The 16763-nt window shown below is 36.5% G+C and overlaps 2 protein-coding genes across 7 annotated transcripts in view; one reads left to right on the plus strand and one right to left on the minus strand.

The window, feature by feature from the left end:
* The window catches only part of SMC5 (structural maintenance of chromosomes 5), a 73327-nt gene extending 63821 nt beyond the window's left edge, over positions 1-9506 (plus strand). For all 4 annotated transcript variants that reach the window (XM_083130681.1, XM_083130682.1, XM_083130684.1 and 1 more), the window contains exons 19-21: positions 697-876; positions 5072-5164; positions 8524-9506. In XM_083130681.1, the coding sequence (XP_082986807.1) occupies positions 697-876; positions 5072-5164; positions 8524-8685 (435 nt within the window). In that variant the 3' untranslated portion in view covers positions 8686-9506. The remainder of the gene's footprint in view (positions 1-696; positions 877-5071; positions 5165-8523) is intronic.
* A 2550-nt stretch (positions 9507-12056) lies between these two features.
* The window catches only part of Grip75 (gamma-tubulin complex component 4), a 66826-nt gene continuing 62119 nt past the window's right edge, over positions 12057-16763 (minus strand). For 2 of the 3 annotated variants that reach the window (XM_083130686.1, XM_083130688.1), the window contains exons 13-14: positions 16277-16363; positions 12057-12504 (exon numbers count right to left, since the gene is read on the minus strand). In XM_083130686.1, the coding sequence (XP_082986812.1) occupies positions 12226-12504; positions 16277-16363 (366 nt within the window). In that variant the 3' untranslated portion in view covers positions 12057-12225. The remainder of the gene's footprint in view (positions 12505-16276; positions 16364-16763) is intronic. The other variant, XM_083130685.1, reaches the window with a different exon arrangement.

Genomic DNA, 16763 nt, shown 5'->3' on the forward strand with positions numbered 1-16763 from the left:
TCATATTGGTACATAATTTTATCGATAAAATTGTAAAGGTGTATTTTTTAAAACTTACAGAAATGTACAATTCTATAGATTTTCAAATGATTATTGGTACGGGAGGGAGGTATGCCTGTACAAAAATTAAATTAAAATCTTGCATTAAACTTGGGTATATGAACAAAAATTTTACATACATGTTCTTGATGTATTTGTATTTTTTAGTTAATCAGCGTAATTTTAAGGACTTACCTACATTGGCTACAATATATTCTTGTAATCAGTGGCCATGGTGGCTCAGTTGGTAACGCGTCTGATTACTATGATAAAGGTCCCGAGTTCAATCCCCAGCTGGTTCAAATCCGGGAACTTTTCTAACGTTGGAAGTGGCCCCGGCACCCACCCAGCGTCGAACAACATGGGTACCTGGGGGAAATCCTAGGGGGGTAAAGGCGGTCAGATGCATGATGCTGATCACATCACCCCCACTCACGACCGGATCAAGAAAGTGTGGGGCGTTACCCCTGCACCCCCTATATGCCTTCATGGCATGGTGCTAAGCCCAGGGGAGCACTTTACTTTTTTTAATATATTCTTGTAATCATAAGGATGATTATGCTACGGTAAGTCTTATTAATTGTCAGTTTTGGTCTTCCCTCATTCTTGTAATTGTAATTTTTGTGTAATTGCATAACACAAACACTGTTTTTGCAGGATGACTTTGAACATTATGGTTTGGTAATTCGTGTGAAGTTCAGGGACAATGAGCAACTGCAGGAGCTAACGCAACATCACCAAAGTGGAGGGGAGAGAACTGTAGCAACTGCCATTTACATGTTGTCACTGCAGGAACTTACCAGAGTGCCTTTTCGTTGTGTGGATGAAATAAATCAGGTAAGGTATCCAACACAGATAGTATGTTTTATGACGGTGTATACTATTAATAGGGATTATGGTGAACAAAATATCATGATTTTCGTACAAAACTGAACATATTTTGTTCTTAAAATGATGAATAAAATGCCAAATTTGATTTAAAAAGGATAGTTAATATTTTACGATTTGGCACACACAGGAGAAAGAATTCCACACAGGTAAAACAGAGGCAGCAAAAAATCAAGCGAAGCTAAAGCTGGCTCAATAAGTTCAGTTGGTGGAGTAATGGCATGGAATGCCAGAGAACTGAATTTGAGTCCTGGTGGAGCCTGCATTTTTCGTTGAAAGTTTTACTTGTAAAAAATAAAAATATGCATTCTAATAGCACCTTTATGTAGTACAATGATTTTATTGAACTCTCATGCTAAGTTCTATTACATCCCACTAATGTAATCACCGGTGAAGTGCTGGAGCTTTTCTCAAATGTATGGAACTCATTGGATGCCGACAGCAGTGATTTCTATTGATCACCGTGATCGAGCACTCCTCGGGAGCACCAATGGAATAGAAGAAAATCGTGATGAGTTCTTTCAACCGTGTAAGCAAGTCAAAATCACGACTCGTGTCAGGGGAATACGGAGGATGTTCCAAGACCTCATAATGCTACCTGCACAACACCTGCTTCTGTCACAGGAAACAACCTTCATGCAACTGATCGTTAACACAGGGTTCACATAAACCTTGATGGTATTCCCATGCATTTTTGTTCTTGGACACCTGGATTTTGATGCACGATTACTGTTTTATGTTTGTAGGTGGTACACAACATGCTGTTCAATTGTGTACACACACACACATGCACCAGCACTTGCTGCATAGGGCTCCAACTGGTGCTGTTCACTGCTTGATAACTAATAGCTCTGTACAGAATTCCCTTTTTCATCCGAATTTTTGCAGCAGAATCAATCATTGTTATGCGATTTTGCACAACTAATTCGATAATTCAACCTGGAATTGTTGTTGGCGAGGAAACTATAAATTTCATGTTTCACATTATGTACTTGCTTTCTCATCATCTCCTGACACATTGGTGAATTCATCTCGGATCATATAGGTGCTCTCCGCTCACCATACAGGATTTTGCTGAAATAAATATATGTTAAAGGACCACATGACATGTCCAAAAATTAAATATTTTCCTTTTCTATTGATTTGTTAGTGTTACCAGCTCACAAAGAAAGACACTATTTGATTTTAAAAAATGCAAGGAAAATTATGCAATTTTGAAACCACTATAAATCAGAAACTTTATTTGAAAGCTTGTTCAAAGTACTTCCAAACCCTTAAGGAACATAAAATTCTATTCAACTCTAAAATTAAAAATAAAAAAATATATATATGTACATATATTTTTTATATATAAATAAAGAACCACAGGACATTGCATAACTCTCAGGATAATTCAGACCTCAGAAGGTGTCGCGTCGGTGAATAAACCCTGAATTTCATGTTTAAGAGTTAATTTCGCTTTTTGCAGTTCATTTCGCGTTATTTCGTGACAAAACATGGTCACAAAATGCATCTCACACCTTTCAAAAACGTAAAATTAACACTACAATGTGTGTGTTCAAATTTCATTTTTTCGTCAAAAACGAAATATGCATGCCCCTTCTAATAGTTATAGTCAAGCTTCCATATTCTAGTTAAAAAAAAAAAAACTGTCCTTAGCACCATGCCATGAAGGCATATAGGGGGTGTGGGGGTAACGCCCCACACTTTCTTGATCCGGTCGTGAGTGGGGGTGATGTGATCAGCATCACGCCCCTGACTGCCTTTACCCCCCCGGTACCCATATCATTCGACGCTGGTTGGGCACCAGGGCCGCTTCCAACGTTAGAAAAGTTCTCGGATTTCAACCGGCCGGGGATCAAACCTGGGACCTTTAGCATGGTAGTCAGACGCGTTACTGACAGCCACCATGGCCACTTCCATATTCTAGTTTCCCAGCAAAATTCACTTTAAAAAAAAAAAAATAGAACTGAAAAAATTCATATTTTTGTATTTTGATTTTTAGTTTTAGATTTGAAGAGAGTTTTATAAATATGTTCCTTAATAAAGTTTTGGGAGTACTACAGCCCCTTGCCAAATTATTTGACACACCTCTTAAGTTTTAGGCAAAATTTTAAGGATATGTTATCTCTTCTAATTTTTTTGTTTTTATTTTATTCCATGAAATATTACATCGATTGCATGTAAATCTTAACAAGAAACAGCAATTACTTGATACATTAATAATTACAAATATAATGTCTTTATTGAATATTAGCTGTACAATACATATGACTGGAAGTCAATTTTAATATTTGGTTAAGCTGCCTTTGGTCTTTATCAGTGCTTGATTCGTCTTCGCATACTATCAACGCATGTTTGTCCTGTCTCTTTCATATCAGGATGGTGATTCCACACTTGAATTATTTTTTCAATTAGGCCAATTCTCATCGAAATTGTTTGCTTTGCCACGTCTTTTTTCATAGGTACCAAACATTTTCAATTGGGTTCATATCTGGAGAGTTTCCTGGCCAGGGCAAGAGGGACATTTTCACTCTGTAGAAACGAATACGAATGGTTCTCCATTTGGGAACCATTCTCTTACTTGAGGTAGCAACTTTCTTCTAAGCACTTCCCTATACTGTTCTTGCCTCATTGTTCCTTGAACCAAATACAGATGTCCTTTACCTTTGCCACTTACGACTGACCAAATCATAACTTTTATCGGATGTTTGACAGTCTGCACAACACAATCAGGATTGTATTTTTCACCTGGACGTCTTCTCACAAACTGAGATTTACTCCCCAAGATTTCAAACGTGCACTCGTCACTAAAGCAAACAGATCTCCAAAAGTTCAAATATTTTTCTTTGTGAGCTTTTGCCCAACAAAAACTTTTACGAATCATAGCAGGGGTTAATTTTGGCTTCTTAGCAGGTCTGAGTGCCTTCAGGTTCATATCAGAGAGCCTACACCGTACTGTTCTTTCAGATGCACGAACACCACTCTTTTCAAGTTGATCTTTAAGTTCCTTTGTACTCGCAAATCTATTCATGAGGCAAATGTTCTTCAAACAGCGTAAGAATCTTGGGGCAAAAATTATTTTATGCACACATCTGTCCTTTGTGGCTCACACTGTCCACCATATTCAACTTATTTCTTTATTCACCTCACAGATGCTTCAGACACATCAGATCTTCGAGAAATCTCTCGATTAGAGAACATTTTAGTCTTTATTAGTGTCTTAATTTCAGCAATCTTTCTCGGTGTCAAGTTCCTTTTTTTTTTTTTACCCACGACTCCCTAATGCTAATAATTAAATTAAAAAAATATACTGACAGTGTACAAAAACAATATCACTACAAAATTTAGCACAAATACGATTCACGATTCACATAACGTCCTCCTCTCATCTTGAATTGAACTGTGGCATGTTTGTTTAATAACAATGATGTTTGGTGTTGGTGGTATTGTTTGTAACAACAGTACCTCCTCTTTTCATATTGTTCATTACGATAATCAAAGTTCAGCCACAAAGAACCCTATTGCAACATTTTTAATGGGAAAAGTACGCAAACTGTTAAAAGTGTCCACTGTGTCGAATTACATTACTTTGTATTATTACTATTACTATTGTTATCAGTGTTGTGCAAGATAGGGCTTTGTACGTATTACTCATATTTGCCAGGGTTCAAATAACGTACAGGAAGCTTTTCAGATAACCAATGGTCAATTTTGTATAATTTTCCCCTTCAAAACTCTTATTTTCAAAAAAATTGTGGTGTGTCTAATAATATGGCCAGGGGCTGTATGAAGGAGCTTTCAAATAAAGGAAACCTTAAGTTCCTATCATTTTCCGTTTCTGATTTATAGTGCCTTGAAAATTGCATAATTTTCCTTGCATTTTTTTTTAACCAAATAGTGTCTTTCTTTATGAGCTTGTAACACTGTAAAAGATCAACAGAAAAGGAAAATATTTTTTGTTTTACTTACCTGTATGATTTGAGATAAAATGACCCAAAGCATGATAGCAATGACCCAAAGTATGATAGCAAAATGTACATCACTCCTTTCAAAAATGTCAAAAATGAACGTTACAGTGAGTAGTCTTACATTTCATGTTTCTGCCAAAAACTAAAATTACATTGTGTTTTCTTCATTTCAGGGAATGGATGCTACCAATGAAAGACGAGTGTTTGAGTTGCTAGCTAATGTAACAAGTAGAGGGACAGCACAGTACTTTCTGCTGACACCAAAGGTAAGGTAAAGCATATTTGTAGTCCGATAGCTTCTAAATTACAACAATGCTGATAAGTCAATCCCAATGTTTTCCCATGCATATTTCACTTGTTCACCGTTTAAAAGTGAGAAACAAAAAATGTACTGGGTATGGCATAAATAAACTGGTACTCTCATCAGTATTGGCTGATAAAGGCATTTTGGTTTATCAGCAAAATTTCATATAATTTTACCACTCAGACATATCTATAAATCAATTTTATTATTTTTATCAATATAAAGATATAATTCACTTGCTGTGACTTTTTAAAGTAAATATGTAGGTATACAGTTTTTTCTTTCTTATTAAAAAACATTGGAGTCTGCTGGTTACATGCATTAAATAAGAGGTTAATGGAACATTTACAACTTAGTATCACATTAATATTTTGGGAAATGAGACACGCGATAGTAAATAATTACAAAAAAAAATAATTGTACTCACGGTTTCCGCGAAGCTGTTTTAAGTTTGTTCTATTAATTTCGGTAGCCACTGCCACCATCCTCATTGGAACTTGCTGCATTGTTGCTTTGTGCGTTTCTGTTGGGTTTTTTTTATTGCTACTAGGTGTGCTGCTGTTGCCTATCTGCCTGCATCCGTGTTGTCTGCCTTTCACTGGTGTTAGTTGCTGCAGGGAATCCATGCGTGTTGTGCTTGTCCACTATCGATGTTTAGTTCAGGTTGGAAGTGCATGATGGTATGCATTTCCTTGATTTTAGTGTCTATGGCTGTGTGTGCTTTCTCTTTGACCTTTACTTTTTATGTCTGTTGTATTGTATTTGATGTGTTTTGCAAGTCTGATGGTGTGTTGAGCTTTTTTTTTTTTTTTTTTTCATTTGTTATGTGCTGTTGAATTCTCTCATTGATTAATCTGATGGTAACGTCACTGTATCATAACAAAATAACAAAATTTCATATGTTATGAAACATATTTTGTTAGTTTCAAACTGCATATTGTAAAATAGCACTTAACTTTATTAAACACAAGTTATTTGTTCTGGACTTTAGAATAAGGGAAACAATCAACTAGTTTCAAACCAAAGACACATTTTTGATAGCACTGGATCTGCTGACACAAGTTGCAATATTTAAATTTCAAATTTAATGAGAGCAATATGAATAGAATAATATTAAAAATAACAAAACCTCACACCTACTATTCAATCTCCTCCCTGACGAGGTACTCCAGAATGGCAAAAATAAGCAAATAAAATACTCCAAATTAATTATTATGCATTATTATTTTTCATTTTATGTACGTTATTCTGGACTTTAGAATAAGGGTTCAAATCCGGGAACTTTTCTAACGGTGAAAGCAGCCCCGGCGCCCACCCAGCGTCGAATAACATGGGTACCTGGGGGAAACCCTGGGGGGTAAAGGCGGTCAGGGGCGTGATGCTGATCACATCACACCCAGTCACGACCGGATCAAGAAAGTGTGGGGCGTTACCCCCACACCCCCTATACGCCTTCATGGCGTGGTGCTATGCACAGGGGAACACTTTACCTTTACCTTTGTACGTTATTCTGCCTGAGTATTGTATCAATAAATAACCAACAAATAAGAGAAATTAAAAGGCAGGGAAACAGTTAAATTTATGCAACTGATGTCCTGGTATATTTTAAGGTGTCAGAACACTAAGTGTATACCCTCGAATGTATGCGGATGGATGCAGGATTCTTCCAGGTGTCCCCCACCCCACCCCTATTTTTTTCACGATCTGATGGGACCTGCCAATGTACATGGCACGTACTGAAAGTCATGAGCCTTGTTCGATTACTCTCTTGCCTTAACAATTTTGGTTGAAACCCCACATACAGTCATCTGTTGTTCACTGCATGAACCACAACTGGTGCATGTGCAATTCCACTGTCAGTGCTCTTGTTAGGAGAAAAATGGCATCCACAGACAGTTTGTTTCGTCAACGTGCTGCCATGGAATTTCTTGTTAGTGAAAACGTTGGAGTTGCAGAAATTCATCAGCGTTTACAGAACTTCTACGGATATGCCTGCATGGGTTACAGTACAGTGAAAAGGTGGTGAAACATTTTAGAGATGGTAACATACACGTTGTTGATAAGCCTCATAGTGACAGACTGAAAGCAGCTTCTACGTGCAACAACACGAACCGGATTGACGAGTTTATCCAAAGCAACAGGAGGATAACTGTACGAGAAATTGCACATTATCTGAATATTGGACAGTGCTACACAGAACATCAAAAATACTCTTGGTTATCACAAGCACAATGTTATTTTGCAACATGACAATGCCCGTTCCCATACAGCTTGGTTCACGGTGCAGGCAATTGAAAAGATGTACCGGGAGCTAATGTTCCATCCTCCCTAGACCCCAGACATAGACCAGTCCGACTTTCACTTGTTTGCTCAGTTGAAGAACAGCATTCAGGAGTACCAAGTTTGACAACAATGACAAGTTGAAGAATGAGGTTCGCCGGAGGTAACGTCATTCCAAAACGGACTTCTACAAGAGTAGCATTTTCCAGCTGCCGTTACGGTGGCAGAAATGTATTCACTGATCTGGATGTTATGTGGAAACGTAACAACAAGATCCAAATTATATATTACCATAGGTAGAATAAAAATAGTAGTTTCTGACTTTGAGTAATATTACTTGGCTCATTACTTCCAGTACATACCTTGAAATTAGCCTTGCAGTGTGTGAGTGCAAGACTCATTACATTGGCAGATCAATCATTGAGAGAATTCAACAGCACTTAAAAAAGCCCAACCCACCACTGGACTTGTAAAACGTATCAAATACAACAGTCATAAAATCAAAAAAGTACATGTTAAACACAAAGTGCACATGCCATCATGCATTTCCAACACCGATACTGGACAAGCACACCACATGTGGATTTCTCCTACTGCAGCAACCAACACCGGTGAACGGCAGACAACACGGATGCCTGCAGATAGCTGACAACAGCGCAACAAGTAAACGAGACAGTGAAAAATGTTAGCACATTCATTCATAGGGCTGTCTATAAAATAACACTAATTTTGTGATGTAGCATTAAAAAAAACTGGCATATTTTAGATCAAAACACCAGTAAACTGCATGGCAACATTTCATTGTAATACATTTAATTTTGAATTTGTTATAGGAACTTGTGTTCTTTTGAGTAACTTCGCCAGCTACCTTAGGGATGTGTTTTTAGGAGTAAATTAATGAAATTATAAATAAAGAAATAAATGTTAGACAATCCAGTCTTATTGTTTCAGAATTAGATAATGAAAATGTTTTACAATAAATTATTTTGCACAAGTAAAGCATCAAAATTAATATTTTTTCACTCTCTCCCTTTCTTCCAGTTGCTTCCAGATCTACTGTACACCCCATCAATGGCTGTTCTGTGTGTTTTCAATGGTGTCGGAGTTACACGGCGTGAGACTTGGAATATAGACACATTCATTGATAATGCATGTGGAAATTCACATATGAATGGCACAGAAGTTTTAGAACTTAATGATTGAGTGTGTTGTGTTTTTAACATAGTTTTTATACAGATCTATTTTTATGTGAATGGATGAAATTGTGAACACGGGTAAACATTTAGTGAGATTTGATGTGATAAGAATGTGATTGTGAATATATTATACAGGCAATAATTTTGAATTGATTCAAAAATATTGTTTTAAATATTGTGGTCCAATGAACACTAAAGTGAAATCCAAGTGAAGGATATAAATGCATTTTTTTAAAAAAATTGTACATACTTGCACAATTCATGCAATTGTCAATGCGTGTGATTGAATATGTGCAGTTTAATTAAAAGTATTAGTTCATTGTGATAACAGTGCTGTGATGTTATAATCACAGATCATAATTTAATTTCAGATTACTTGAATCCGTTGGAGCAAAGTTTGCCACGTGACAAGTCTGTGTGTGTTTCACATAATTTTAACTCACATTTGTTACCAGAATATATATTTTGAATGCAAAAACTAAGAGTACTAATCTAAAAAATACTTGCTTTTTTTCACGTGTATTTCATGGTCAGTCATGTGAATAGTGGATGCTGCATTGAAGAGGGTACTAAATTGTTGTTGCAATTTTTTTTAACCAGAAAGGAAAAATTAACATCGATAAGAAATTGTTTATAAGATTCTTTTTCATGATATTTATCCTATTGTATTCGGGAGGACATTCCAGTGGTTCACAACTAATTCTATTTTTGCCAGTGTGTGTGTAAAATGAGATTAAAATGTAATTTTTTTTTCCAAACAAAGGGAATAAACAACACAGTTGATAATATAAGACGTAAGCAAGTTACTAAATATATATCCGCGAAACTTACTTGTAAATGTTCTATTAATTTCGGTTTCCTCTGCCACCATCCACTTGGGAACTGGATGCTTTACTGTTAGGTAAACAGGAACATTTACAAGTAAGTTTCACGGATATATCTTTAGTAACTCGCTTACATCTTATAAACATACTTTTGCCAGGTCATTTTGTGAAATATTTGTGTGTTGCTATATTTGTGTATGGAAGCTGCGGTAGCTCAGTCGTTAGGGTGTCTGACTACCATGCGAGACCCCCAGGTTCGATCCCCACGGGGGAGAACTGGGACTTTTTCCACCTGTTCAAGTGGCTCCGGCACCCACCCAGCATCGTATAAAGTGGGTACCTGGAGGAAACTGGGGGGTAAAGGCAGCCAGGGGCATGGTGCTGATGACATCACCCCCAGCTCGGCCGAGAATCAAGGAAGTGCCACATCCCCTGTATGCCTTCATGGCGTGGTGCAAAGCACAGGGGAGCACTTTTCACACAAATATAAAGTAGTGAAAACATTTCTACTTATCTCACCTGGTCATTGTTAATAACCACTTATAGTTTTCAAATGTTGATCCAAGTTCATGTTTAATTCTAAAAATGTCACAAAATGTATTTTTGTGAAGTGAAAGTTTATTAGAAAAATAATGTGAAATTTCTCCATACAGTAAAGTCTGAAGAATTAACAGCCACTTTATAAGGGCTGAGCTGATACCACCATTAATGGTTGGTTATGATTTTAAATTACTAATGCAGTATATCTATAATACAGGCCCGTACCCAGGATTTTTTTGAGGGAGGGGCCAGATTCGTGTTTATCTGTATGTAGGCTATGTATCTATATACAGCGGCTGCTATTTGGGGGGACCTGGGGGAAGTTGCCCCCAACTTTTTTTGCCAATTTTGCCCCTGTACTAAGGCCTCTTAATGCTTGTATACCAAGAGAAAATAACTTTTCTTGCCCCCTCCCCTTCCTCAGTTTTGGCACTCAAAATAATATATTTATAAATTAAATTATACACATTAGCAATTATTATTATTACAATAAATAATTCTATGAGAAGCACATTTTCACCTTGTATCCAGTAGCGGCGATTGGGTGCCAAAACTAAGGGGGGGGGGGGGAGGAGGAAGGACGATTTACTTTTTCTTAGTAGACAAGTTTGAATTTCAGTTTTTGTTTTAGGTCCACCTTTATGCACAGATAGACTAATTGGGACTGGACCTACAGTTTAAAGTGGGATCCGAACCATTATGTGCCTCCACCGGGTCTGGGTAGACAAGGCTAGCATTTTAAGAGGCCATAGTGCAGGAGCAAAAGTAGAAAAGGGGGGGGGGGGTCAACTGCCTCCCCATGCCCTCCAATCACTGCCACTGCTGGTAGCCTTGCATCAATGGTGATAAAACTAAATGTACTCAGTAGACTTCTAGAGTCTGCCTGTCTACACAACAAAAACACATGGAAGCACAAAATTGAAATTTTTTACAAGCTTGAAAAATAAGTTTACATTTAAAAATTTCATGGCTGAAGGGGGGGGGCATGGCCCCTCCCCTGGGTATGGGCCTGTCTATAAATATTTTACAATTTAGTGCAAGAATCTGGCAAACTGACTTACGAATGTTTTATGAATTCACAATAACAAATTGGCAAAATTACAGGTAAAAAAAAAAAAGGTAAAGTGCTCCCCTCTGCTTAGCACCATGCCATGAAGGCATATAGGATGTGTGGGGGTAATGCCCCATAGTGGCTGTGGTGGCTGTCGGTAACGCATCTGACTACCATGCTAAAGGTCCCAGGTTCGATCCCCGACCGGTTCAAATCCGGGAACTTTTCTAATGTTGGAAGAAAATTACAGGGTGTCCCTAAAGTCTTGTTACCATTATAATCAAACCTTACTGAAACTACATGTCATAGAGCAGGTCATTGTTTTTGCAAAGTGTTCTACAGTTCAAAGTTTTTTCAAGGCCCATTTTTTTTTTTAATGGAGGACTGACTGATTACAGAGAAAATTTTCTATGATATGCTTCAACAGTACCTACTCCCCCAGGTGGTGGAATTGCAGCCATCTATTATTTTCAAACAAGACCGAGCAACCCCACATGTTTTGTGGGATATTCTAGATAGACATTACCCTGGGAGGTGGATAGGCCGTGATGGACCAAATGCCTGGCAATCTTCTGATATCACCCCCATGGCCTTTGGGGGTATGTCAAGGTTTGTACATACCAAACCTCTGTTCCAGATTTTGTTAACACTTCATAGAAGGATCATTGCAGCTGTGCAAACGAACAGTTGATGTTGATATACCCATACACGCTGAAGCATAACTGGAATATCACCTTGACATCCTGAGAGCAACATTGAGGTACACAAAAAAAAAAAAAAAAAAAATTGAGCTGTAGAACATTTTTCAAAAAACCGCTCTGCTCTCTGTCATGTGATATGAGAGTTATGTTTCATTGTAATGGTAACGGGACTAGGGACCCCATATATTCATAAGCATTATGTTGATTATGCATATTGTCAACCGAACAACCAGTTACACTCTTAAAAAACAATATTTTAAATTAGTATTTACATAATATTTCTTCTGTTTTATGGTATAATGTAACAAACAATTGATTTCTGCAAGATATTTACAATGAAAAATAATACATGTTAAAATTGCATTACTCACTGAAACAAAATACATTACTTGGGCTTGTATTTACATAATTTAATGGCTTACAATTTAAATTTACACAGAGTATGTGCTTCCTGTTACAGAAATATTTATTTGCTTACTAAACCAGCGATTGTAATCCAAACGAAGCAGAAGCTGGGAAAGGTGTGTGCCGCATGGACGAGATTTAAGTCCTGACAGAAGTTTCAAAAGGCCAAACACTTCATACTCAAACTGCTCTGTCATTTTATCCAGACACTTCTGTTGTTCTGTACTTAAATTTATCCCGAGGTCTGCTGCAAACTTGCAAAATAGCTCGCTCAACTGAAGCAGGTCTATCAAATGCTTGTGAACCTATTATTAAATAAATAAAAGAAAAATAGGTAAGGACCAGTATGAGTTATATATCAATTATGATATTTTACCAAACTGATATCTAATTTCAAATTTTGAACAAATAACCTAAATGGTTTATCTCTTAAATTTAATGTATGTAATGACTAAGAAAAATAAGATGAATTGAGTTATATGGTAATCATGACTGGTCCTACAAAAAGGGAGATCCAAAACACTGTGCCTCTGCTGGGGATTGAATCCAGGGCCCCTTCATTGAGTTGGTGTTTTAATTCCACTTTATGCACAGTAAGGCTAATCCTACAGTTTAAAGTGAGATGTGAACCACTAAGTGGGTTACAAGGTGACAGCGTTACTACTATGCCACTGGGGAGGCTTGGCTGAGGAAATGAAATTGCATAATTAGGCATTTACTTGACAAACCAAATTATACAGGGTGTCCACAAGTCGCGCAACAGAGATTTTGAATGTACGTAACTTTTGTACAAAAAATTATAAAAAGACATGAACCTTGCACTGGGTATTAACTTTGTCTATGTGGATGTTTTTAAAACATTAAACAAGAAAATTATTCTCTACATGAACATTCAGTTAGGGGGGAAAAGTTACTAAGGTGTAAAAAAAAAAAGTTTTTGTACAAAGTAAAATGAAACATGAATAAAAGACTGCTATGGAGTAGCTTGCAATAATTTTCGATAAAATTTTGCATAAAAATTTATTGTTCTTTCATCAATTCAATAAATACCCAAGGAGACCATCGGTACACATCAAAAATTATTGCAAGCTACTCCATAGCTGTTTTTTTTTATTCTGTTTGGTTTACCTTACTTTTCTCCCATACTTAACGTTCATGTAGGGAATAATTTTTGTGTTTAATGTTTAAAAAATATTCACATAGACAAAGCTAATACCCAATGCAAGATTTATATGTCTTATCGCTTTTTGCACAAAAGTTACGTACATTAATAATCTCTGTTGTGAGACTTTTTGGGCACCTTGTATATTTATACCCATACTAATAATCAAGAAATTACAGAATTCTGCACTAAGTTATTGAACAGACTATTCACTGATATATAAGACTGTGAAACTTACCTCTGTGAACTTATTCTGATGGCAATACCTGAACACGTGTAGCAATTTGAAATTACTTGGAATGAGTTAAAATGTCAAAAAATAAGTATTACAAATTCACTTTTCACTCACGGATACAAAATGGATTGCTTGGCTTGTATTTACATAATTGAATGGCTTAAAATTTAATTTTTATACAAAGTATGTGCTTCCTGTTACAAAAATATTAGCTTTCTAAACCAGCAATTTATATTGTAATCATTATGTTGTTACGTTTATTCAATACTGTGAGTGACGGGAATTGAATTACAAAATTATTTTCACCACACAAAGAAAGATAACTGTAGCTTAAAATTCAGTTGTAACATCATATATTGGATGAAGAAAAAGAGCAATTAAGGAAAGAATTTCAAAACATCACAGATACACTAAAAAGAATGATTGGACATCAGGATTTTCCAAACACACAATCAAAACAGAATATAATGGGGTATTTCTTACACATGCTGAAAACAAGACTGAAAAAGATGTTGAGGGTGTCGCAATTGTTTCCTCCATGATAATTTAAATGACAACATTAGCAGTAATCTTTATTTAACATGGCATCTTGCAATAAAATACAAAAACTGTTCCAGACTTTGATGTATTATGCAAGGTACATTTAAAAAATAAGGGCCAATTCCTTATAGCAAAGAAGAAAAGAACTGTAGCAACACTGTATTAGTGGTTAAAAACACGTACATATCTCCTTCATTTCTCAATGTAGTCACCATTATTTTCCAAGCCATTTTGGTACTGTTGAACAAGATTTTTTGTACCCTCTGCATAGAAGTTTGCTGTCTGGGAGTTCAACCAATAAAACATTCCCAATTTTCAACACCTCAGTTTCCTCAAATTGTTGAGATGCAAGCCACTTTGTTATGTGCAGTAAGACGTCACTAGGTGTAGATCCAGACTATTATACAAGGAGTAATCAAAAAGTTCCCAATTGAACCTTTCAATTGTCTGGAGAGTGAGAGCAACAGTGTGTGTGGTTTAGCGTGGTCATGGATAAGAACAGTTCCTGAGGGTTGGTTTTGCATGGCACATGTGAGTTTTGATACCCTTTCACAGTATGCTTGCAATGTGATTGTTTTTCCCAGCTCCATGCAATTCACCAAAAACACACCTTGGTTCCACAACACAGTTGCAATGGCTTTTCATGCAGATGGAGTTTGCTTGAATTTTTTGCCTTCGGTGGGTGTAAAGGCAGGACACCATTGCCATACTTTTCCTTCACTCATTATATTCGGACCATACGCTTCACACAATGTCTGGTGAATTTCGGCAGCATTATGACCTTTGGTGTTAAGAAATCGAATCACAAACCTTATTTCTCAACTGGTGGGATTGTGTATTTGCGCAGCCATTTTTACACATTCTAACTCGTGCGATAACCAACAGCTGACAAGTGAAAATATGGTGGTTAGGTCGTCAATGGACAAATTGATGTTACTGCACAGGTGCCACTCACTTTTTATAAATAACCGGCCCTTTCTTTTGAAATGCACCTCGTATCTGTGTACACTTGGTCACAAGAACATCTAGCAGAACCATACTGTGGAAGATCTTGGGATAGATTACATTAGTCTGGGATGAGTAATAGAGTGAAACTCCTTCCTCTTCCAATTTGCCTACAAATGATAGACACGCCAAAAGCTTGGTTTGAACCTTAACCTGTGTTTGTCTTGTTTTTGTTTTACCAGCTACAAAATAGGGGAAACATGAATTTACAGGATGTCTGAATTTTTATGTCTCATACCAGCTGGTAAAAGTACATAATTACAGTAAACCCTCGTTAACACGAATCCCAAAGGACCGAAAAATCAAGAGCTTGTGTTAAAAGAATTCGTTCTAACCGGGGCTTTTCAGTTTTGTTTGCAGATCTATGCCTGTCTGCTTCCTCTTGGCCATGACTCCCGTCTTACTGCTTGCAACTTGATGTTACTCGTACTGGCTACATTTTAAAGAATAGAAAAACACAACTGAATTTGTTGGCTAAATAGGTATAAGCTCATTGTTGACGTGATGAACGTGATTGTAGAGCAATTGCACCCAAGTTTTAATCTCGTACTGGCAATGTTTTAAAGAATAGAATAACACATTGTTGATCTGAATCTGTTGGTTACAATACTGTATAAGTTGATTGTTGACAATATGATAGAGATTGTTGAGCGATTTCTTACATACCTAGCAAAGGAACAACAGAAAAAAAATTATGAAAAACTTTGAAAGTTCATGTTAAATGAGATCTAATGATGCAACGGACTAAAAAACAGTTCGTAATTCGTTGTAACCGAAATTCGTGTTAACCGATAAAACTTTCTATAATACATCCCTGCCAGGACCAACATTTTGTTCATGTTAACCGAGTGTTTGTCTTAAGCAAGTTCGTGTTAACGAGGGTTTACTGTATATTGATTGATTTGGTTTATTTTACTTTGCATTTCTACCACTTTTCGGTAATCACAATGAGGATGGAGACTGGGATTTGGATCGGGGACCCCTGGCATTGAGCATGCTGCTGCACTAACCAGTCTGCCACAGCTACAAGTAATTACAGTCAAAAAAAAAATTTCCATATAGATATCATTTTCTGAGCTTTAGTTTTACAAGGGAACAAAATGGATTAAATATGAAGAAAACAGAAATGACTTACAGGATTAATTTTTTCAGCACTTCCTTCATGAACAGATTTGAAACTTGGTGGCATCTTGTACAGAAAACATTGTTCTTCTGATGACGTCTGTAAAGAAGAAATCTATCACATTCTAAAAAAGCTTAATAATTTGTAATTATTTGGAATATAATCAGACCAAAGATGTAGGTTCCATTTCATGAAATATTAAATTTACCCTGAAATAAATGCAAGTCCTATATGCCGGAAATTCATTGCCTTATTTAATTTTGAGTTATCATCAGTCACTACCAGTGAAGGATGGCATTTCAAGTAGTCAGGTATGTTTTACACTTACAATTAACAGTGTCAATATTGTAACTTTAAATATAACAACATAAGTTAAAGGATAAAAATTAACATGTATATGCATGCAAAGAACACAGATACAAATTTCAACAGAAAAAAAAAATCAAATGGGTGGCAACCTTTTTTCTTTTCATATATTTTTAGCATTATTTTCTCCCTC

Source organism: Lepisma saccharinum, chromosome 11 (genome assembly GCF_977018435.1).
Source record: "Lepisma saccharinum chromosome 11, izLepSacc3.1, whole genome shotgun sequence".
NCBI lineage: Eukaryota > Metazoa > Arthropoda > Insecta > Zygentoma > Lepismatidae > Lepisma > Lepisma saccharinum.